Source organism: Stylophora pistillata, chromosome 12 (genome assembly GCF_964205215.1).
Source record: "Stylophora pistillata chromosome 12, jaStyPist1.2, whole genome shotgun sequence".
Lineage (NCBI taxonomy): Eukaryota > Metazoa > Cnidaria > Anthozoa > Scleractinia > Pocilloporidae > Stylophora > Stylophora pistillata.
The window spans coordinates 10,672,567-10,696,764 of NC_142530.1; the positions used below are offsets into that span (position 1 = coordinate 10,672,567).

At 39.2% G+C, this 24,198-nt stretch overlaps 1 protein-coding gene and 1 pseudogene across 5 annotated transcripts in view; one reads left to right on the forward strand and one right to left on the reverse strand.

Annotated features, from left to right (window-relative positions):
• Nucleotides 1-870: 870 nt before the first annotated feature.
• Nucleotides 871-14,479, forward strand: LOC148718779 (uncharacterized; annotated as a pseudogene). The gene is made up of 2 exons (XR_015994201.1): nucleotides 871-2,556; nucleotides 6,527-14,479. The product of XR_015994201.1 is annotated as an uncharacterized LOC148718779 (transcript).
• Nucleotides 13,607-24,198, reverse strand: part of LOC111340735 (diacylglycerol kinase beta) — a 31,867-nt gene continuing 21,275 nt past the window's right edge. For all 4 annotated transcript variants that reach the window (XM_022947625.2, XM_022947624.2, XM_088741686.1 and 1 more), the window contains 12 exons: nucleotides 23,613-23,687; nucleotides 23,239-23,324; nucleotides 22,854-22,901; nucleotides 22,126-22,167; nucleotides 21,332-21,401; nucleotides 20,397-20,487; nucleotides 20,230-20,294; nucleotides 19,746-19,836; nucleotides 17,378-17,546; nucleotides 17,033-17,153; nucleotides 16,567-16,627; nucleotides 13,607-15,995 (listed from right to left, as the gene is read on the reverse strand). In XM_022947625.2, coding sequence (XP_022803360.2) covers nucleotides 15,879-15,995; nucleotides 16,567-16,627; nucleotides 17,033-17,153; nucleotides 17,378-17,546; nucleotides 19,746-19,836; nucleotides 20,230-20,294; nucleotides 20,397-20,487; nucleotides 21,332-21,401; nucleotides 22,126-22,167; nucleotides 22,854-22,901; nucleotides 23,239-23,324; nucleotides 23,613-23,687 — 1,036 coding nt within the window. In that variant the 3' untranslated portion in view covers nucleotides 13,607-15,878. The remainder of the gene's footprint in view (nucleotides 15,996-16,566; nucleotides 16,628-17,032; nucleotides 17,154-17,377; nucleotides 17,547-19,745; nucleotides 19,837-20,229; nucleotides 20,295-20,396; nucleotides 20,488-21,331; nucleotides 21,402-22,125; nucleotides 22,168-22,853; nucleotides 22,902-23,238; nucleotides 23,325-23,612; nucleotides 23,688-24,198) is intronic.

A 24,198-nucleotide genomic window follows, 5' to 3' on the forward strand; every position in this document is an offset into this window, starting at 1 on the left:
TATTTTGGGGATTTTTGCTAGCCATTTCCATGGCGAAAATCGCTATTGCGATCGGCGTGGATCGGCGTGTAAAAAGTAAGAAAAGTATGTCGCCACCTTTACAAGTAATTAAGTGTTTCTACCATAGGCTTATATTCGTCAAACCTTCAGATATCGACGCAAGACAAACCTTTGCAAGTTTCCTCTTATTACCAACAGTCTCATCACGGCTATCAGCTACATGAACAAGTGTGCGTAAAATTAATTAAGGTATTCAAGCTTACATAAATATGAATAATTCATAAGAGGATATATTGAAAAATTCACGTGCAATATGGGTATTTAAAAACTAAAGAATGGAGAAGTTTTAAAATTATTAAGCCACATAGGAAATGTTTATTACTTAAGATTATGAAATAATCAGAAATAAAGGCTGCTATCAATAGTAAAGTACCTCACCCGCATTGGGACTATCACCAGGTTCCACCATTTTCGAAATCCCTTGACGACAATATGGGCACCAGTCTAACCCGAGCACACCACTTGGCGGGATTATCGATATCTGTTAATTTGTTGTCATTTGGCAATTACTGCTATCAGTTAATTTGGACTGTTAAGGACATTAGCCAGAAGGCTCATTTTTTGATTGATTATTGATTAGTTCACTAATTTCAGAATGATCTTAGATAGCCACATAGTTACAATGCTTATCTGTTTTTCTGTATTTCTATTGGTTTTGTAATCGGACCTTTCAGCGTCACCACGCGCATATAAAAGGCAATTTTAGCGTCCCTTTAATCGGTTCTTCGTAAGTTTTGAATAGCCTTGGTAAACTTTCGCCCTTTCGTTTCTCTCAACCTCTGGCACAAGCGGGACCGATATTTTATGATCGATCGTTCGATAGATTGATTGACTGTCAGAATAATCGTTATTTTCGTCATTGATTGTGGTTCGTAGTCGATTGCTTTTCAAGAATAAAGATTCGTGCAAACAGTCAACTTTGGGTTGTCATTTCGATCAGTAAAATAGTCCCAAACACCTCGTTAACCGCGTTTTGGAGCGACACGCCCTTGAACTTTAGAATTTAGATTTTGGTCGCCGTAAACGCAACATGGACCTGGAGGACATGTTGGTTAATCTGCCGGTATCAGCGGCCAATTGATCCGTGACAGTAGCCATTTGTTTGGGACGATGATTCGAGCCGTGTCGTGTTTCCTTACTATGGAAGCTTTGACCGAGATGTAAAACCAAGTTTGGTTAATATTTTTGCAGTTTCTTCATGTTCAGGGGACAGAATACTCCGACGCAGTTTTCAATGCTTCCGCGCTTTGAAGAGCTAATCCCACTGGGTGTTAATGAACTCTCGTTTTTGATTTTCCAAAGCCTTTGATTTGACTTTCAACCATAAGAGACTATCTAGAAAAAAGTAGTATTAATTTTCCTCTTTCCCTACGCAAAAAAGCAGAAAACTTATTAAAGTTTTTCATGATGGTCGTATCAAAAAACGATTGTGAAGCACTAACTATTTGAGTTTGAAATAAAATCAGAAAAACTGGAAGTTGCTGTTGAAGCACGCGCTCTTGTCGATCGTGTAACGGATAGGGTTTCTGCAAACTCATTAAGCAATTACTGTTCAGGTATCACCTGATTATCGACAAGATCATATCGCGCCGGAAGTATAAGCTGGGCTGATTCAAAATTCAAATTTAGCTCCTTTGCTCTCCGTGATGTGAGTGGACAGGAATACATGACATCTGGTTATTAACTTATATGAAGATCATTTCCAGTGCAAAATACCTTTTTATATCTATACCGAACAAATAACCCTTTGATTGTTTTAGGAAAGAACTCTTTGATTTTAGAAATCTTCCGTCACGGATCGCGCCCATTGCGAGATTGTCACGAGGTGTAACTACAACAATTACTGTGTTCCTGTGTCTCATAACAGTTAACTGATGTCACTATACTATCATGCCCTTACTTGTCTCTGTTGCCTTTTGCGCGGTTTTCTCTATCTCCAGAAAGAAATAATTGCAGCTTACTCACTTGTGTCTATTAACCTTAATTGCGGTCGATGAAAAGAATTTTTTTTCCCAATACACCCAATATTTTCGTAGAAAACTTATACTGAGACATGCTTCCTGTGTTAACCCCGCGTGACTCGAATCGAATGAAAGCTATTCTTTATCGTGCGGGTGATTTTAGTTGGCTTTTCTTCAAAATATATGTTTAACCCAACATAATGCATTCTCGGTAAGAAAATTCAACTTTCGCTTTCACGACACATAATTGACTTGTTTCACTTCCTTTGTATCATTTCTTTTGCCGGTCGGGTCTTATGATCAACTTATGGCTAGCACCTTGTTTCCCTCGTGACAATTGAAGGGGATTTCAGGTTGAGCTAAAGCAGCCTAGGGGCCTCTTTGGGTCCTAGTTAAACAGGTTGTGGACTTTGTTATTTAAGAGAATCTTGTTTATCGACACTATACAGTCGATGTTTTCTCCTCCCGGTTCCACTGATGGCTTTTGCTGCATTAGTTCTCTGGTTGTCCATTCTCTACAGTTTTTATCCCAGTGGTATGTCAATTTTTATGTAATGATAGTTGTTGCTAAAAGGCATATTTAGCGGCGGAAATGATTCGCCAAAATGATTTCTCATTTCCAAGATATTTTAGCATCAGAGACTCGCTCCAAGTAGATAGCGACAACAGTTATAACTTTGAAAAAAAAGAAGAAAGGTGGTAAGTTTTGAGCTCGGTAAAGAAATAGAGAAAGATGCTGTCTTATCACGAGCGTGGGACAAAGACAAATTCTGAGTTCCTTAATAGATGATATTTCTTTTTTTGCGAGCTCTTTTAACTTTGAAAATGCCAGCGAAAACTCCTTTGAGTTCCTCCTCAAGACAGATTTCTTGTTAAGCTTCGAGTCTCTAATCTTCTCGGAGCGAACAGTTGTACTGAGTTCAGCAAACGTAAGAAGTCTGCCGATTACATAATCGCTAGCTTAACATAAATAAGATAAACAAAAGTCACCAAATTAATTGTTTTAGAAGACTTTTTTATAAAATGAACTGTATTCTCTTGCTCTTTGGATTTAACTTGTTGCAAAACTTACAAAACAATGTACCGGCCGTCAAATTTTCAGAGTCCTTCAAACCAGACTGGCTTGTTTTGATTGGACCTTGTTAGGCCAGTCTTGTTCTCGGCGATAAAGGTTCGTCTCGACCAACTGAACAGAAATTTTGAAGAAAGTCGTGCAAAATGAGTCAGCAACGAGAAAAAAGGGAAAGATATCAAATTTTTAATCGCTGTTAATCGCTTCAAGTCGTTGCAACCTGAAAAGTGTCAAAGATTACTTTGAGTGACTTTTGGGGAATCGTGACTGTCACGCATTCAGAGAATGTGTCACGCGTACGTGAACCTGGAGTGCAGTTGTCATAGCGAGGAGGAAACGCTTGACGAGGCTGAATACATTTCCCAACAAACCGCTGTCTTTCTCGTCAAGAGAGAGATTTTACAAACTAAAATTTCTGCTCTGTCCACAAAATATTGTCCGACGATCTAAACTGATTTTATAACCAATTCTGACCGACAGCAGAACTTTTGAATTAAAAGCTTTATTTAGTCTCGTTTGCATTAGTTTTTAACCTTCAAATGGAAGAGAAATTGTAAGAAATTCGACGGTCAAGCCTGAGGTATACAAAACACGGTGTAGCTATCTCAGGATTACAGTGGGCCACCCCAGATTGTTGAGGTTGATCAATTTCCATGATGTCTTCGTTTGAGATTTACACGAAAAGCTCAATGTACAAAAGCTCCTTGTATCAAAAAAAGAATTATAACCACTCAAAACCCTCATGTAGCTAATCAAGAGTTAAAGCAACGTCACTTTGGAAAAAACTTTTTTTAAAAAACACTAAAAGTAAACCATGAATTAAAAAAGCCGTGGCCTGCTACGCCAGGCAAACTAAAGCTCAGCTGGCTGCAACATCATTATATTTTCTTTTCTACATACATACATACATACATACATACATACATACATACATACATACATACATACATACATACATATACTTTATTTCAACTCCAATTTTCAGAGTAGCTCTATTGAGCTAATATCTTCGAGAAAGAAAAATACATAAGTCTGTCAAATTATAAATAGAACTACTACCAATACAATAATAAAAAAATTACTACTTAAAGTTCATTTTCCTTATGGCTATCTTAAACTCTTTAAATGATGTAATTGTTCTCGTGCTGTCCGGGAGCGAATTCCAAGTTTTTGCTGCTTGATATCGGATGCACTCAAGACCATATTTTGTTGTTTTTGGTATAGGTAGAGTCAGAATATTCTTTCCTCTCAGTAATTAACTGGAATTACGAAGAACAAAAAGTTCTTTTAGATATCCAGGATATATAGAAACAAATAAGCTCTTGAAAACTATCATTAGAGTTTTGTAAAGTCTTCCAGTATATAAGGATGCTATCTTTGCTTTCTTTCTCAAGCATCTCAGCGGTCCGAATCCTAAATCCTCGAGTCTGATTGGCCAATTTCGCGCGCCCCAGCTGTCATGAATTTCCCATTCGGACCCCGGTTACGGATCGATCAAAGTATTTCAATTTGTGGCCTAGAAAGCGTTTGTTATTTAATAATCCCCTACAAAAATGAACTCAGAAAGTTAACACATGAGGTGTTAGCAGTTTACAATTTGTTCGCTGTAAAGCGTTGAGCTAAGTTTTGAGTTCTTCTACAAATACACTTTCGCGAGTCCCTTGAATTTGGACATCATTCTGCCATACATTGCACAAAAGAAACCGAAGGATTTCAATGAGTATCAGCTGCAATAAATCCCCTTGTGCCTATATAGAAAAAGTGTCTTATTTGACCTTAGTTTTTTCGGTGGAAGAAAGGCAAGATTATGATTTACACAAGCCATTGTAATAAATATAGGTAATTGCATGGGCCGAGTAAATTTGTATAGGTAATCGCATTGGGCCGAGTGAAATTAAGGATTAATATCACTTGTGTTTTCGGAAGTTGCTGAAATTGCCCGAGTCGTGCAGCGACGAGGGCAATTTCTGCAACTTCCGAAAACACAAGTGATATTAATCCTTAATTTTACGAGGAACCATGTGATTACTTGTTTATAATATAAGGGGGAAAATGTTTTCTTACTGATCTCGCGCAGAACGGGACGCCATTGTTACAAAACAAACAGAAATTTCTTTACCTTGGCAGCCGTTGCTAAGCGATTTTCAGCCGATCATTTTCAAGTAATTTTTCCCGGACAATTACAAAAATTAAGAAAAAAATGCCCTCTGTCTTGACCAATCACAATTCAGTAATTTTGCCCCTTATGTGATAAAAGGATAAATATCACGCGCGTTTTCAAAAGCTGCCGTATTTAATATCATGGGCAATTTATTTTTTCAATTAAGGGCAAAAGCGAACGCTATTGAGAAATTTCTCAGGAAGCCAGTTCAGTTAGCGTCAGTGAATTGTAATTGCGCAAATCAGCTGAATGAAATTTTATTCTGTGCCACAACGCCAAAGCAAGGAGATCAGCCCCTGCTAAAAAAAAAAAAACATTCGCCATCACTGAAATTATAATACTTCTTTTGTCAAGTTGAGCCTTTTTTAAACGTTTTCAATTTCAATTAATTTTACCCGGGATAATTACCAAAATTAAAAAATTTTTCCCTCTTCGTTATGAGTATAAGTAATCACATGATTTCGAGTGCAATTTGGGATAAATCAGCACGAGTACATTTCTCAAAGGCTACCCAAATTAACGAGTGCTGATTAATTCCAAATTGCACTCGAAATCATGTGATTACTAACAATGACGTACAAGCAAAACCGCGACTCTGTTTTCCTCTCCTTTCCTCGATCAGATTGCCAGGATCATCAGCGAAAGAAAAAAAATAAGCTAAAAACAAGCTACTTTCTCAAATGAATAAAGGTTGATAGTTTCTAAAGAAACTGTTTGGGGCTGCGTCGGTGGGGGTAACGAAATAATTTGAATATATCAACAAAGTTGAAATGGTAAATTGGCCACCTTTACGATTATAAAAGCTGACGTTTCGAGCGTTAGCCCTTCGTCGGAGCGACTAGAGGAATTGTGGGTTGTGTGTGCTTTTAAAGGCAGAAAATGGTTCCCACCAATAACGTAGCTTCATTTTCTGCCTTTAAAAGCACACACAACCCACAATTCCTCTATTCGCTCCGACGAAGGGCTAACGCTCGAAACGTCAGCTTTTATAATCGTAACGGTGGCCAATTTACCATTTAAACTTTGTTGATATATTCAAAATACTTTCTCAAATGAACTTTGTGTTCGAGAAATCTCAGGTTTTCGTTTTCCTCAACTTTTTTTCCAATTTAAAGATCTCTATAAACATTCCAATTTTTTTTGGAATGTTACAAGCAGTGGGAAATTAGTGCACGGCTAACCCCAACTCTAATCCTATGCCCTATGTTTAACCACTATGTTGTACTTACCTCTCGCCGTCAATTCTGAATCTCTCTGATCATTATTTGTTAGATGTCCAGGCTAGACAATGGTTTGTCTCAAAGGTCGATGGGACCAACTCCGATAACTGCGGTTTTTTCACATCCTCTCCATGTAAAACCATACAGCAAGCTACTGCGCGTGCTATGGATGGTGACGTCATCAACATAGATGGTGCAGGTTCGTCACGTGACCCTTATGTATGCGAGAGCGAAAAAAAGCTACCTCTACCTGGTTTAACTATGCGAAGCTATAACACGACAGCATTTATTTCTTGCAAGAGCAGTGGCTTTCGATTTATGTGCAACTCAAGACCTAACCCTTTCCGGGAAGTCTCCTTGAAAGATATTACCTTCACTAACACCTCGCTACATCTTGTCAGCTGTTCTGTTGAGGTATCTAGTTGCTCCTTTCTGTTCTCGCACTATCCACGAGTTTCGCTGGAGATTCTATAGAAACTGTTCAACTCGATGGATGCATTTTTCAAGGAAACAACTTTACCAGTTTTTCTATTGATGGAGGTTCCATGAATTTATACATTTCCAATACCTTGTTTGCTTTCAATGAGGTGCGGGGTGTAGGGAGCGCCTTACTTGCTCTGTCCACCAAAAGCTTACAAGAGTCAAACAGTAGGGTCACAGTTAATTTCATCAACATGACAGTTACACAAAATGTCTGTCCTGGACGAGCATGCTTTAAATTTGTGGCTGGGATGAATGGAGCTAAAATAGCTTTAAAGATGGAGAGAAGAACGCTTGAGAGGAATGTGATTGGAGATGGTGAAGGAAGCGTTTTGGACGTTCATGGCTTTGCAAACACCGATGTTGATTTGAAATTGATGCAGTTCCAGAGCAATACTGGTAGAGCCCTAAAAATTCACAATGGAAATTCACTTGAACTTAAAATCACAAAATCAGAGTTTTCTGATCACAAAATATACCAATGGGACGGAGGGGCGGTCCTTGTCAGGAATTTTACAAAGAAAACTTCTGCTTCCGTGATCGGCTCAAAATTTCATTCAAATATTGCAAGAAAAGGGGGAGCATGCGCTCTCGTCGACATATTTTCACTGATACTAGATATAGAAAACAGTCATTTTATCCAGAACGAAGCATTGAGTTCAGGTGGTGCCTTAGTTGTGGGAAACCATTACAGCACGATTGAAAAGTCTTCTATCGATGTACGTAGTTCAAAATTTTTTCGAAACAGGCTTGCCTTTATGGTGAATATGTCTACTAGTGTTCTATTTACAAACTCTTTACGGAAACATGACGGAAAGGCCCGAAAGTATGCTGAAAAGGGTGGAGGGGGGGCCTTAGCTCTTTACGTGTCACAAGTGATGAGATTATCGTTCGCGAACAACATTTTTGCTGATAATCAAGCAGAAACCATGAATTCTGGAGCTGTTCAAGCTCTGCTCGGCACACTCTACCGAGACGTCGAGATCGTAAACTGTGAATTTCTGCGCAATTCGGGAGGTTTAGAATCTGGTACTTTTCAACTGATCATCAAGTCACCGTCACTCCAATCTCGTGCAATATTGCGAAACCTGACGTTTGTCAAAAACAGTGGTAGCAGTATTTATGACGTTTATCTTTCTCAGAATCGCTTATTGATGTTGTCATGTAAAATGGAAAGAAACTCTGGAGGTGGAATATTCATTGGGACATCTTCAAATGTTCTGGATGTCCTTATCGAGAATACCCTAATAAGTCACAATATCAACTTTGGATGCAACTTTTATAAGGGTAATTTCAAAAATGGATCGGTGTACAAGTTTAAAAACGTTTCGTTTGTAAACAATGCTTGTAGCACGAAGGATTCCATTCTTCGCATTTACAAGCATAAAAGTCAGAGTTCCCTATTCTTGCAACAAAGTACATTCGTCGATAATTTTTGCAAATCCGGAGTGGTTAAAATTTCAGTGATCTCTCGCTTGGGGTCCAACAATGGTCAGGTAATCATCAACAATACTAACTTCCGCAATAATTCCGGGTTTTCCAAGAGCACCCTTACTATATTTGATGTAAACGAGATAATAATTCAAAATAGCTTTTTTAACACTAACTTTGGTGCCGCAGATGGTTCTCATGTCCGAGTGCAAATGCAGTCGAGCAAAATAACAATCAAAAACACAACTTTCTACCAGTCTAATATGGTAAGAACACAGCCATTCAATGGTTTTTTGACAGCAACAAGCCTTGGAAGCATTTACATCAACGAGACTTCATTTATTTCAGACCTTTTCAGCGCCGGCCCGGTGCCTCTTATTTTTGTTGAAGGTGCGCGCGAGGTATTGTTGGACAATTCCGTTCGAATCAAAGCTCCATTGAGCACCAAGCTAAAAATGGATAATTTCACACACTTAGAAATGGGAAAGTACAGTTACTCAAAGCAGATAACCTCATTTGCATTTATTACCGAGCCGTGCCTCATGCTTTCATACAGCATACACCGTGGCAGCAGCCAAGGCTTTACTTTTGAGGACAACATCACGTGCTATACTTGTCCAAAAGGAGGCAACTGTTCATCTTCTCTCGCTGCACGACCAAACTTTTGGGGCTATCCTATCGGCGACAAGGTTTATTTTAAGCTATGCCCGGAGGGTTACTGTTGTCAAACTGTCAATCAAACATGCCGTTTTCACTATGATAACTATCTGCATTCTGGTTGTCAAGGAAACCGGACCGGGATGCTTTGCGGACAATGTAAAAAGGATTTTAGTGAAGGTCTGTTCACTACTCAATGTCATCCGGTCAGCGAATGTAATGAAGGCTGGTTTTTCTCCATTCTCATATCAGCTGGAACCTTGTTTGCTTTGTATCTCATCACAAAACCTCCATTGGTTGAACGACTAGTAAAAAATCTCAGGTGGTTTCTACAGAGCCATGAACAGGATGACTACAACACCTTGAGCGATGTTGAGAAACCTAAGGCTTACTCGAAATATGCATTCTTGAAAAGCCTATTTTATTTCTATCAAGTTGCTGGAGTCTTGACCGCCTCGTCCTATGGTGTACGTCATCTCTTAAAAGATCGATTTGTATCACCAATCACAGCCTTACTGAATTTCCAGATATCTGTCAATAATGACTGGAAGATCTGTCCTCTCCCAGGTATCACACCGCTCTCAAAAACTCTCTTTCAGCCCGCTTTTTTGACAACTGTATTTATCTCGATTCCAGTGATTTACCTTCTTCACAGCGTTTTGAACAAGCTACGCGGGCGCAACCCAGCTCTTCCACCAGGTGGTCCTTACCTAGGAGCGGTCCTCGAGATGTTTTTGCTTTGTTACTCAGCGATAACTGGTACTGCCAAAAACCTGCTGCACTGTGTACAAATACAGAAAGTGTCTCGTTGGTATTACGACGCACAATTAACGTGCAATCAGTGGTGGCAAAGTGCTTCTTTACTAGTAATCGCCTTGTATTTGTTGCCGTCTATATTTGCACTGTATTTTTCTTCGTTTGGACTGTACCAAGGGAAAATGACAGGTAAGATGTTCCTTCTAACATGCCTGTGCCCCTTCCCGTACCTCCTCTACATTTTCATCGTGCACGTTAGGAAAGTAACCTCACAAAAGTGTTACTGTCAAGAAATGACTTCCAAAACCAACACCACTCTTTTTGAAGAGGAAGACACTCACTTTCCCAGTCCGATAGAGAAATCACTTCTTGAAGTCCTCTGTGGTCCATTCTCCAAGTCTCAAGACCACCAATCAGTTGGTAAAATTTATTGGGAAAGCATTCTTACTGGCCGTCGGTTCGTCATCATTCTAATTTGTCCGTTTCTGGAGCATGCGTTTTTGCGTTCTGTGTGCCTGACAATCATTTGCCTAACTTTCTTGTTGCATCACATATACCAAAAGCCCTTCGCACACTTTAGTGCCAACGTCGTTGAGGCCGTTTCCTTAGCAACATTGGTGGTCATAGCAATACTGAACGTCGGTGTGGCGTCGTATTACTCGGTGGGAAGCGAAGTTGGAGGTGTCAATCAGACTTATGTTAATTATTTTCTCTCAGTAGAAGCAGTTCTGTTGGGAATTCTACCTCTTATATTTGCAGTGTTTGTCTCCTTCTCTTGTTTTGCAGCTTGTGAGGCTAGTGATCATTTTAATCCAAACCATTCTTAGGAGATGGCCTGTTGAGAGGCCAACATTCTCTCGGCAGTTGTCTGAGGTCAATCAAGGACAACCTTTACTTCGCATATTTACTTATAACACGTTTACTTATAACACGTTATAGTTTTAAGATGATTTAAAGTGTCTATACGGCCAACAGTGTTTTTATTGTTTTGGTATCTCTTTAACCTGTAAAAAAGTATTCTCAAAAAAAATTTGATCCTAACGCCTCTTCACCCTAAAATCGAGCTTTAAAGCTCCCGCTTCGGCCACGCCTAATAGAGTTGACTGCGTAAGGGAGGACTGGTGATGAGTGACGTCACTCCAGGAGCGTCTCGAGCATCGTGCTGTTACTTTGCTTGACAAACGCAGTACTTTTACAACACATCTATCGAGCATATTTATGTCGCCGAAAACTCTTTACCTTACTGAAATAAACAGTGAAATGAACCACTGGCGGGATTTGGCGCGTTCCTGATTTGACGTCACGACCCATTCTGAACCCAATCTCTTTTTTTGCCCCGACTCATGGTCACCTTCAATGGGCGTGGCAAAAGCGGGAAGTTTAAAGCTCGATTTCAGGGCGAAGACTCGTTAGAATCCAATTTTATTTAAGAATACCTTTTTACATGTTAAATACATACCAAACTATAAAAACCCTGTTGGCCGTATAGACACTTTAACGGGGCCAAAAATTGGTGAAAATTTCCGACCTAAATGATATTATCGACGGTCTGAGTTCTAACTTCCTCAATCAAAGGAGAGGCATGCTCCAGAAACCAAAATATTTTTATCTTCGCAAGAGAAAAGTGGTTGTGAAAATGAGCCGCGTTTCGAAATTAAAGAATTAAACTCTAAACTTTAAAAAATTATCTTTAAATGTTGACACGGACGAGGCCATTTTAAAACTTATTAGCCTGGCTGCACTCGTAAAAAACCACAACGCGTGATTCACGTACTGAAAAGTTCAGTCTAGAATGGTATTATGTACCTCCGAGTTGTTCAGAAAGAGCGCCAATCTGGCCATGTGAAAAACCATTTCTTGAAGTGTTCGGTCTTTGGAATCTCAAAATATGCACAGGGTCAAAACTTCTAAAATACACTTTGATGGCAGCGATGATTGTTCAAGTATATACCAGAGAGAAACCAAAAAATGAATTTGTTGACGCGCGGTTTTATCTCTTCGGCTGCTCGGAGGTGAATAGAACTTGCTTTCACTTCCAAACCAGCCAATCAACGCGCGCGAAAAGCGCAGAATATAGTAAGAACATATAGTTCCTGGAGCGTATCTCTCCCTTAATACACAATCTTCAATCAGATGGCAACATTGACAAGAGGTGTTTCCACTGGGATCTTTTCTAAATGTTGCAAGTGGTTGACCAAAAAGAAATACTCTTAATTGTGATAGACTCCGCAGAAAAATTCTTTTTTTAAAAAAAAGGTTATCAAAAGTTGCTCCTAGAACAAAACGTTACTAACATAATTGAGAATCCTTGGTCTCGCTTTTTGAGTTATGCTACTTATCCGTCTGCTCAACCAAATACCTTTTTTTTAAGAAGGATTTGCCGCGCAATCGTTTATTTTTATTATCGTTATTATTATTAATTTTTTTGGGGGGGGGGGGGAGCGCTCCAACCGACCATTTCAAGAAAAAAAAAATGCCAAAGTATCTAAGAGCTTTTCTGCCGTGTCTAATAGTAAACAAAAAGTAACTCTTGTTCTGTTGAATTCAAGCGGAGTAAATAACAAAACACTAATAAATCACAGAAAAACACTAATAGAGAACTATTGTTAATCACCCGGATTTAGTTTCTAAGTGATTGTAAGCAAAATTTTTGGTAAAACAAAATTATCAGTTAAAGCTATTAAACAGTACACTAGAATACACATTGTTATGCGTAACTGGGCGATTAAATTAACGCAGATTTCAATGACTCTGATGCCGGGTGGAAATGGGAAAGAGACATTTTTGCGCGTGACGTGATTCCAATGACCTGGATCAGCTTTATAAGGGTTAGGTTGTGGTAGGGGATGCGTGTTCTTCCGTGTTTGCATAAGGTTTATATGTTATCTTGTTGAACATCTCTCTTCGTTCCTGCAGTTCTTATGGTGTTTATCTTTCGCCCCAACCTTCACGCTATCTTCCCTCTTGGTGTTCCATCGGTTAAAGGCAAGACTTACGTTTCCGTATGTTGTCGCGGCTTGTCGTCCTTGGAATTTCTCGCTGCTTCTTCAGGTCAGTTTTCTAAGGTTCTGATTCGCTGCCCCAACATCTCTAAAGTTTTCCAAGTCTCCCCCTGGGTTGTTGCATGTTCCTCTCCAGGTTTTGAATTGGAAATTAAGGTTTTAAGCGGCGCTATGTTCCTTTAAACTTGGCCCCTTTTGTGCATAATAGTATCGTGTTTCAGTAGTTTCGGTGGTGCCTACCAAATAAACCACTTCCCCGCACCCAGATTCTATACAACCTCGGACCGGAAAAAATTCAACAATTGCCGCTGAGCAGTTGCTTGGATAACAATGATTAGTATATACTAAAACTGCGGATTGATTGTAAGGTGCGCTCCGATTGGCTACGCAAACTCCGAATATTCTTTGCTATCTCACTGTTTTAGTATATACTTATCATCATGTGTACACCTCAGTTTGGGTGGCTAGCAGTGGATAATTTACCAGCCACTGGCCACCTCCACTCAGGTGAACAGTTGTTAATAAGTTGATCAGTAACCAACCACGCACTACTTGAACTTTTTGCAAAAATCTTTCTATTTAAGAGACGAGGAGGAGAAAAAGAGATTGTTTTCGCAAACATACGAGAAATATAAAAAAACGAATATCCTTACCGGTCCCTCTCGGTCTTTCCGGTGAAGGGGTACAGTTTCCTGACCATTAAATAAGTTTCCCATTTCACTAGTTCCTTATAATATCCGTGATCTCAGACTTCAAGTAACCTATATTCAGTTTAACAAATCTTACACAAAAACAAACAAACAACAAAAATTAATCCACGAAACGCACATCCTATTGCGTTATCGTCAAGCTTTAATTTAGTTAAGTTAACCTCACTGGATATACAAGGTGTCAAACCATCACAACCATTTACAACTAAAACTCACACTTAAATAAGACTTGTGACAAGCAATAAATATATGAAGTCAATCAGTTATTTATCCGCGCTCAATGAAGCTGTAAAAACCTGAGCGAGTCTTTTAGACTAATAGACCATAATATCAGTTACCTTATACGATAACCGTTTAACTAACTGCATGTTACAATAAGGAGTTTAACCACAGACCTTCAATTAATTGAGATGCCAAGGGTTTCATTTGCTCAGTCAAAGGTTTCATAACATAGAGGAATCTTTGTTTACATATTTTTCTCCTTGGCACAAGCTCTTCATTTTCCTATAAGCTAACAAAATGTTTGCACTGGATAATCGAAATGTAGGAAAATTTTTGGCCGTTTGCGCTGGAGAATATTTCAGTAAGTTTCACCCGCAAGAAGATCCAAATTTCACATATCCCATACTCTGAGACACTATTTCAATTCTTGAAATAACTCCTCCCTTAACTAGACTTCTTTTCGATGAAAACGTGTGCTAATGGAGAAAAATGTAAAAAAAAGGACGGCAGCAAAGATTCTCCTTTTGCAGAAAACATTTTAATCGCACTGATTTTCGCAAACGACAATTCTATCAGTTGTTGTAAGAGATTCACTTTACAGTCAAGATTCGTCTCACGTTCTGATTCAAAGCCAGGCGCTCTCTGTAGCTCTCTCTCACCCTTAACGGGGGAAACTTCATCTTCACCGCAGAGAGCGTGTTTTTATCAGCGTATCAGTGTAAATTAAAAAAAAAAAAAAAAAAAAAACACGTAACACACTTGTTTCACCTTTCATTTCAATTTTCCCTCACGAGAATTTTGACATTAAAGAAAAACACCCTTAAACAAAGTGCAACAAGTCCGTCATCTCTCTGACCAACAACAAGGAATTCGTTAGAACAAAAAGCACTATGGAGACAATGACCCGACAGTAAAGGTATTACCACACTACTTGATCCACTTTTACCACACTGTTTAATCCACTCTACTTCACGACCTTCCAAATACCCAATGTCGTTTAAAACATTTAAAAAACGTAACAAAGACGGCGTAAGTTACGCCAATCGCATTTTAGAGGTGTGTGACAGTGTGCGCTCAATCCACATTCCGCGGATCACTTGTCGTTCGCTTGCGGATGATGGAATGAGCTCCTTTTCAGCTAAATATCACAGTGATATGAAAAACAGTTTCCCTTATAATATTAGTATTTAAATAGACATTTTAACATTGAAAACCATCGTGGATTATTATACTCTTTCGTTCTTATATATTCTCATTAGACAGTTATTGTAAATCACCAGATTCAATATTCAGCTAAAACAGGTCATGATACAACATCAGCAAAGTTAACTAGTCTATCCACAACATGATCAACAACGCACTTCTCGTCTTGAGATTCTCTGGGCCGACAGCATAGCGACTGAAGGCTCTACAAATAGCCAGCGAGAGCCCATATTTTGATCTCGTGAAGGGAAACGTTAAGCAACGCTGGCTTGTCCATGACCCTTCTAAATTTGTCATTCACTCTTCTTAAATTCTAACTACGTAACATATCTTTTGTAGACGTAAACTAGCAATAAATAACAACGAAGTTTGACATCTCAGCTGAGCTGCGGCTCGCTGGACTGATACGCTGGTCAACAGCGTTTGCCTTTTTCTGTACACTTGTTAATTTAGCATTAATATTTAGCTAAGCGCAAGGCCTTTCAAACTTCCAAATTGACCCACTGACAATTAAATACAAGTAAAAGCTATTGTCAACTTAGTAAGTGCTTTCACGCATATAATTAACAGAGGCTGCGATATTCTCAGTAAGCAAAATAATGACAGCCACTAAAAGCAACCTAACGCTTCAACCGCAGAGCTTAACTTACCATTCCAGATGAGCAAGGCGCGAGAATGCGACTACTTTTTTCCCCTCAAACTCTAGTTTGCGCTAAAAATAATACCCTTAAATAATGATAAGAAATCAATAAGATCCTAAAACAGCGATGAACGGCATTTTTCGTCTGAGGCAATATCAAATTAAATTACATCTTACACAGTCTGATCAACTACCACTGCTGGTCCGCCATTAGGCGATGCTTGAGCGTTTGTGTACAGCTTGCCTTATCAACATTGGATTCATCTCCGCTTTATTAGATATCCTCAGCAGAAACAGGGGAAATTAAATCTCACTCTCCAATTCAGGGTCTCGTGCTTTTCTTCTTCTAAAGAAGAAAGAGCTTTTGACGGGTGGCGGTCCTTGAAGCATAGGAACCTGATTCTTGTGTGAGATCACAATCTGAGAAAGATTTAAACAAGTAAGAAAAAAGGTCACAAACTAGAAACATAACAGTGAATCACGAAGTAATCACAACAGCCAATCATAGTAAGGAAGACGTCACCAGGAGCCAATGAGAATTGAGTAAAAACAAGTAAACTCCCTAAAGCGCGGGAAAACCCGAGTGAACAAGTCGTTATTGGTTTTAGTTTTGAATCTAATTGCTTGAGATGGTGGCGCAAGTTTTGTGGACCAATCAAGGAGCACGAAATGAAGCAACACCAAAGAAATTTTGGATTACTTTCGACGCTCAATACAATAAATTGCTATGGGGAAAGAACAAACAAACAAAAAAATTACGGAAATACCATGGTTAAAGGATAAAAATACGTAAGCTTTGCGCCTGAGTGATGGTTTCCTCCGACGGAGTTATAATCTTAAATAGCTATCGGCCCATACAAGTAACAGAGACCTTCAGAATGCACACTACCAGCGTTTAATTTTGGTTTTGATTTAAAACAAACCTGCGAGAAAACTGTTGCAAACTACCTGCCAAACCAGACAGTAATCTAACCAAGAATGTTTCGTTTACCTCAGCTGGTGGTTGCATCCATGGCTCTCCATCAATCTGCATTGGGAACAGCTTTTTGGTCCTGTGGTGGACAAAACAAAAAGAAAGCTTACACTACATAACACTTTCAATAGCAAACAACTTTATTCTGTACAGCCGTTAACCCTGACTGTACAGGTTGTATTATGCCCCTGAAGGAGTCGATGGAACGAACAATAACCTGCCATCGCACAAACCAAGAACTGGAAAGAGCGCTCTTCTGGTACTCATGGAACAGTAAGTCTCCCATATCTCAATGTTGCACTATGCGGTATGGGGAAGTAGGTGTGGCGGAAAGGGGAAAAATTGAGGAAAAAACTCTGTTAGTTTTCGTTGGAAGCGATTAAATAAATTCTTCTGCCTCCTACAACCCCTGTGCTATCCTCTTATTGGCGGAGAACAGTCACAGCAACTCATCATTAGAACCTTCATGAAACTGGAAACCCACCTTATTACAACTGAGGAGCACTGAGCCAATCTAAGGCCATGTGCTCTGACACCAACAATAATCTGACTGACAAACAGAGTGTTTTCAAGTCCAACGACTTCCAGCTTCCCGTCTCCTATGTCTGAACACAAATTAAACAAAGACGGTAAAATGCAATCACAAAATGTACCGCGGCAAGAAGCCAGAGGAGGTGAGTAGCGAAGCAAAAATTCACCTCTTAGTAAAAGGACATAAATCGGAAGGGCTACCACAAAAGGTGACAAGAATGGTGGAGGATGGAGACGATGAACGCAGATTGCAAATGACACAGCTTCTTCAAGCTAGAATCCAACTCAGTAAACTGACCTTGTACAGCCCAGTCCAGTTCATTGTCCCTTCCTCCTGATTTAGCACGTGACCGCCTGGCCTTCTTCTTGTCCGTTTCACCCCAGAGGTTTGCTCCACCGTATACACTGGGAATATTTACTACTGCAATTCCTTCCAGCTGAGGCAGGGCTAATGGTATGTCATCACACTTGGAATAAGAAAATGGATCATCGTCATGCAATTTTGAGGTACTCACCGAGGTTTACGGTCAAGTCGCCCGAAAGTCATCTCGCCCGAAAGTCATCTCGCCCGAAAGTAATCTCGCCCGAAGTCATGTCGCTCGAAACCAGAGTCATGTTGCCCGAAATTCATAGTCATGTAGCCCGAAATTTTATCGAGTGTTTAAGCTTGAAGAAAAGTAACATCTTAAGTAAATGGCAAGGAATAAACTCGTAAAATGTTGACTCGTGACACTCAGGTTGTTCGTTTCGCTGTCGTTTGATATTACGGAGATAGTAATCCTAAAAATAAAACACGAAAATGAAAAAAAAAAAAAGGAATATCAGTTACAGTATGGTTCTCACTGTTGTTGTTTTAAATGCGGAAGCATTCTGTCTCGAACTAAGATTCACATCGTTACGATTGGAACATTGGAAAACACCGCCATCTTGAATACAGCACGTGCTCAAGAATTATCACATGGTTCCCAAGCAAGATTATGACGTTGCGGTTCATTCAAACTAAGAAAACTTGATGTATTTTTCTGATGTGTGAAAAATTCTGATAATTGAAAGTGTTTCGTTTATAATTACAAGAATCTGTCCTGTAGAATGATCAGTTTAGTTCATGGCCTCTATACTAACTATGATGGCAACGAACAACGCTGAAATGAACAGCGAAATGCGAGTCTTTCTTTAACTTCTTATTTGTATAGCGGGTTAGCGGACGAAAACATTTTACAAGTCGGAATGAAGTGGCTGTTATTAGTTTACTCTCTTTATATGGTAAACCGGATCAAAATATACATTCGACCGGCTGAGGAAACAAGGACCGGCTGAGGAAACAAGGAACGACTGTGAACAAGTCTGATCGATCCTAAGGGGAATGATGCTAATTAACACGCTTTGTTCGCGTGGTTAACAACAAACAACAAAAACCCGCTGTAAAAGTTTCAGGTTGTTTTTTATACGAGACATCAAACTAAGAGAACTTGATATATTTTTCTGATATGTGTGAACAATAGCCCATTTATTAATTACCCTTGGCCTCATTTTCAAAACGAGTGCTCGTGCTAATCCTATCATATGATAATAAGTTTCCATTTACATGCAAATTAAACTCATTTTCACAAGAATGGTTGAGCACGAGGACTCGTTTTAAAAATGAGGCCAAGGGTAATTCGCAAATGGGCTATTCTGATCACTGAAAGTGTTCCGCTTATAATTACTAGAATCTGTGCTGTAGAATGATCAGTTTAGTTCATAGCAACAAACAACACTGAAATGAACAGCGATATTTGAGTCTTTCTTTAACTTCTTATTTGCATAGGTTAGCGGACGAAAACAGTTTACGAGTCAACATTTTACGAGGTTATTCCTAGCAATTTACTCAAGATATTACTTTTCTTTACTGAAAAGTTTACTGACAGTCAGTAACAGCAACGAACAACGCTGAAATGAACAGCGGTATTTGAGTCTCTCGTAGGTTAGCGGACCAAAACAGTTTACGAGTCAACATTTTACGAGTTCATTCGCTACGATTTACTTAATATGTGACTTTTCTTCAGGTTTAAACACTCGATAAAAGTTCGGGCGACATGACTCAAAATATCGGGCAACATGATTATGAGTTTCGGGCAAAATGACTTCGGGCGAGATGACTTTCGGGCAAAATGACTTCGGGCGAGATGACTTTCGGGCGACTTAACCGGTTACCCTTACCGATACAGCAACTAAATCTTTTTTTAAAAAAAAATCCAGCTAACAGAGAGTTAGAAAACTTGACAATAGTGATTTGAGGAAAAAGACGAAGCATTCAAATTTTCCAAGTTACTAACATTTGGCTTGTCGGTTCTCTTGCTAGTAGCACAAAACTAGTGCCTGCGAGACACGGGTCAGTTACTGCGGAGGCCTGCATTCTTTATTTGTTAATTTTTTTCTATTATTTCTTTCAACTTCTTCACTGTAAGTGAATTTCAACTGCTTCACTATCATCCTGAGGGAATCACCTCGTTACGAAATGCAATGAAAAAATAGTCCCTATGTATCAACAAAATTAACACGATGCTGAAACACCATTACCAGAACAAGCCTAAAATACAATGCTAAACCAAACCTAAGGTGATAATTCCCCCATACAGCCCCCCTTAAACAACACAATTATTATCTCTAAAGGCAAACTAACTTACTATGATTTCAATTTCCTCGTGCAGATTCTTGCAAGTTGCTGAAAGGGTCTCCGATGTACCACATTCAAAATAACGAAATTTGTTTTTTAACCTTAAAGTAGGAAAGAAAAAAAACAAATATTCTTTACCACCAATCCTCTAAATATCACTTCTATGCCAGTAGCAAAATGTAGTCAAGTAAAATACAATGCCTAGTATAAGAGCTTTATGTCACAAGTCTGGTATGCAGAAAGAAGCTCTGAATTACTTGCTGATATATTATCTCCTTTATGTGAATGTCATCCTCGTAACCAAAATTGAAAATAAACAAAGTTCTCTGCAACATTCCGTGTTTACTTGGTGTTGAATGTTGTTAAGTGGTAGCCACTAAATGAAAGATTTCCCTTTCCTTCTCTTCCCTACAGAAATTGCCAGTGATACTACAGAGTAGCGAATCTACCAAGTTTCAAGTTCCAATAGTTTTTTCAGTTATCTACTGATTCACCTGCTGTTGAACTTCTCTGGATTCTTTTCTCTCTGCAAGTGAAACTTGAGCGCAACTGACGCATCCTGAAAATAAACCGAAAAAAATCATGTAGTTTTATTTCAATGTACTTGTTATCGTTTAACCGAACTACCCTTACTACTAAAATTCTCAAAAAAATGACATACTACGCCAATTGAAAAGTAGTTGTTGATGATGTCCAGTGGCGGTGGATCTCCACTATCTTCTTTGTTAGTTTGTTTGAACGAAACGGACCATCTACAAAATAACACAACGAGTAAAAGGTTAAGATCACCATATTGGTGGGAAAAGTTCGTACTTTTAACATGAGGCCCTCCTAATTATTTGTTTTTATAACTCCCACTTCACCAAATCACTCACAATATTCAACATTTGTTAACAGCGTTTTATAAGTTGGGGTTCTCAATAAATTTCAGATGAAGTTATTTTAAATTAGCGTGATTTGTTACTTCCTCTGTTTCAGAAACACCGGCAATGTCCTTAAACAGAAAAACATACAAATCGAAAGATTTTGAAATGATTTTCACCTGGAATCATTTCAAACTAAAACACGTATATTTTCGTTTGAAAGACAAGGCTTCAACTTAAGCGAATGTTTGTTCGAGATAGGGTTAGTTCTAATCTCGGAATTATACTCTAATTTAGCTTTAATTTTGTTTCCTTTTTTATTTGAATGAGAACACACTGATTGCGGGGCAATAAATCCGTCCATAAAACTAACACATCAAATGTTTGAACGAACAATCATTGTGTTGGAGATTCACCAGAAACTATGCTACGAATTCAACAATAATAATCAGTCACCAACTGCGAACAGATCCGAATAGATTGGGCTCCGTAACAAGCCGCTGTTCGAGAAATGAGCCTGCATTCCTTACCAAGGGTTCTTTAGGATTGGAGTGGAAGAACAGAGGAAATTGGCCTTGTGGTCGAATATGACCAAATTTCGAACCCCGGGCCCATGCCGTTGTCTCAAAATGAGAAAAAAAATATCCTTATATTCACAAATTCATTTTAAAAGGACACAAATTCTGAGCAAGTGTGTGTCTTGACTGTAAGTATATAGCAAAACCACACGTACCTGTCGAGACTAACAACCGAGCTCTTTTGAATCATACTCAACACCTTGGAAATACTCCCACCCTCATATCCTGAGGAGAAAGATGTACAACAAATAAAGATTGTTCACTACAAAATACTAGTGCTTCCTCTTTTCTGCCATCACAAAAGACAATTTACCAAAAATTTACTACGAGAAGACCAGCACGCAAAACATTGGATCTTCTGACTTCTGTAAACGAGCTGGTCAGAGTACAATTATTATATAATCCAAAAAAGAGATTCCTTGAAAAAATCCGAGCCCCAGATGGGACTTGAACCCACGAATGTAATAGTAATTTAATGTAATATTACATTAAAATTGTTTCATCTTCACATGCTCACTTTGGAGGTTGGTTGGCCGCATCTTGATATGCTTTAATGTGACAACGTGATGCTGTTAGTGAGTTTCACAGGCGCTGACCAATACTTGGCTGTGTAGCCGCGCGATGCGCTTCCAGTCGAGGCCCACAAATTGACCCTTGTTCACCATAGAGTCTCCAGAAGCTCAGTGGTTAGAGCATCCGACTAGATCACGGAGGGTCGTGGGTTCAAGTCCCATCTGGGGCTCGGATTTTTCTATTACATTAAAATTGTTTCATCTTCACGAGATTCATTGAATTGAAATATTTCATCAAATTCTACACAGTTCCGCAGTTATCTCTTCAAGAACCTTTTTATTCTTATCATAATTGAGTCACAGTATGATCTTCAGAACAGCTTCATCCAACGTTTAATTGAAAGAGGAGCTGTTTAATCACTGTTATTTGTTATTACCTCCACCCCACTTCAAGCATCGAGCTAAGTCGTTTCCAGTTCCTGCAGAGAGAATAGTAACAAGTAAATTAACCGTTGAAATCTCGCCATTTGATTGAGATGAGTAATTCTCCCTTCTAGCTGCTATAAATTTCCTCGTGATCAAGTTAAAAGAATTTATTGCCATATGAAATGGCACCAGTCTCATCCCTTTTGCCACTAAAAGGTTTTGTTTTTGTTTTCATCAATTGTAAAGTGGAAGAAACATCACCTGTGGGAGCTGACGGTTTTAAAACACCTGAGGAAAAAAACGTTACCTTCGACGTTATAAGCTCATAGCAGTGAGGCCAGTTATATAACACCCACCAAATCTGCCACAGTACAGTTGACTCGGCTAAACAAGATGGCATCACACCAGGTTTACACGTGTCCCTGACTAGGAGGTGAAGTTTACACCGGCAGGACTCATAGAGCAATCCCTGGGAGGTGAAGTTGATATCGGCAGGACTCATAGAGCAATCCCTGGGAGATGAAGTTGATATCGGTAGGACTCATAGAGCAATCCCTGGGAGGTGAAGTTGATATCGGCAGGACTCATAGAGCAATCCCTGGGAGGTGAAGTATATATCGACAGGACTCATAGAGCAATCCTGGGAGGTGAAGTTTATATCGGCGGGACTCACAGAGAAATCCCGAATTACCTTCGGCATTTGATTTCGGAGTTGCTCTTTGACATAACTGTTACTCACCGAGAGGTAAAACAGCAACCGGGGGTGGCTTCTTTATCTGTAATTTATCTTTCAATTAAAAGAGAGAAGAAAAACAAAAACAGTTAAGTCACTATGTGAAAGATTTTGAAATTGCTTCTCAATCGTGCATCATTAGCCAAGAACAATGAAAAAATTCTGACTGATTTTGGCATCAGTGGGGTTTGACATTTTATCAAGCTCTAGGGTTTGATATTTCATCAAAGTATAGTGGAAAAGCCTCTGTCCAGTGTTTCATCGGGGTTTCTAAACGCACACATGTGGCCAAATTGGCGTACCGTAATTGGTTTGTAACTTGATGAATTATTAATGAGTTTGAGAACTATATTTTAATGATAATTCTAGTTCATAGGATTGCTGAGCTCACCTATAGTGGCTAGAACCCAACCTACAGTTCCATCTCCGCCACAACACAGTACACGGAAATCTGGCACACTTTGAAAGAACTTCAATCTGAAATAAAAGCAGTTAAACAAAAGGAAAGGTGAATCTCCAGTCAGTATGCTAACCCGGGACTTGGTGTTCTGGGTTCAAGCTCTGGTTAAGGTGGCTTTTCTCTTACTGGGCCTCTATCAATCCGGAGTGTAAATGGCTAGTAAATGAATGTAAAATGCTGCGGTTGTGATCTGTGATGGACTGCTGTCCCATCAACGAGGAACATGATTCTTCTCAGTCACTTCACTATGAGGGAATTAAGTACACTAAATAACAAATAACAACAACAAACAAAGTATGACATACCCTGGTGCGGGTCCGCCATCGCCGAGATTGAAGACCTGTCGCGGGTTGAGTAAGTACTGAAACTTATGAAGTAACCTGAATATTGAGAAAAGAGTCATATCAACAAAATAAAGTAAGTGCAGGCAGGGTAAAAATCACACGGGTGTTTAGTTATAACCCACTGACTGACTTGTACGTTTGTTAGACGAGGCGAGATGAGAAATTATATGATAAGCTTAATTACACGATAAGCTTAATTACACGATAAGCTTAATTACACACGTATTATTCTTGACTGGGGGACAGAGACATAGATGACGTCACCATTGACAATTTTTTTTTTTCATCATATAAAACAAATAGATTCCACGTTTTGTAAAGAATAGAAAGGTGGCAAGCTTTGAGCTTGGCAGAGAAATATAGGAATATGTTTTTTCGTCTTGTGACGAGTATGGGACAAAGAAAACAATTCTGAGTCCTCGTGAGGAATTGAACCTTCAGATTCCGCGCTCCAGAGACTACGGTGAGCAAAGCCCATTACGAAGTTCAGGTATGAAACGCATCCTGCATTCTGCTAGCATCGGTAATGTCGATAGCGTCATGTTTT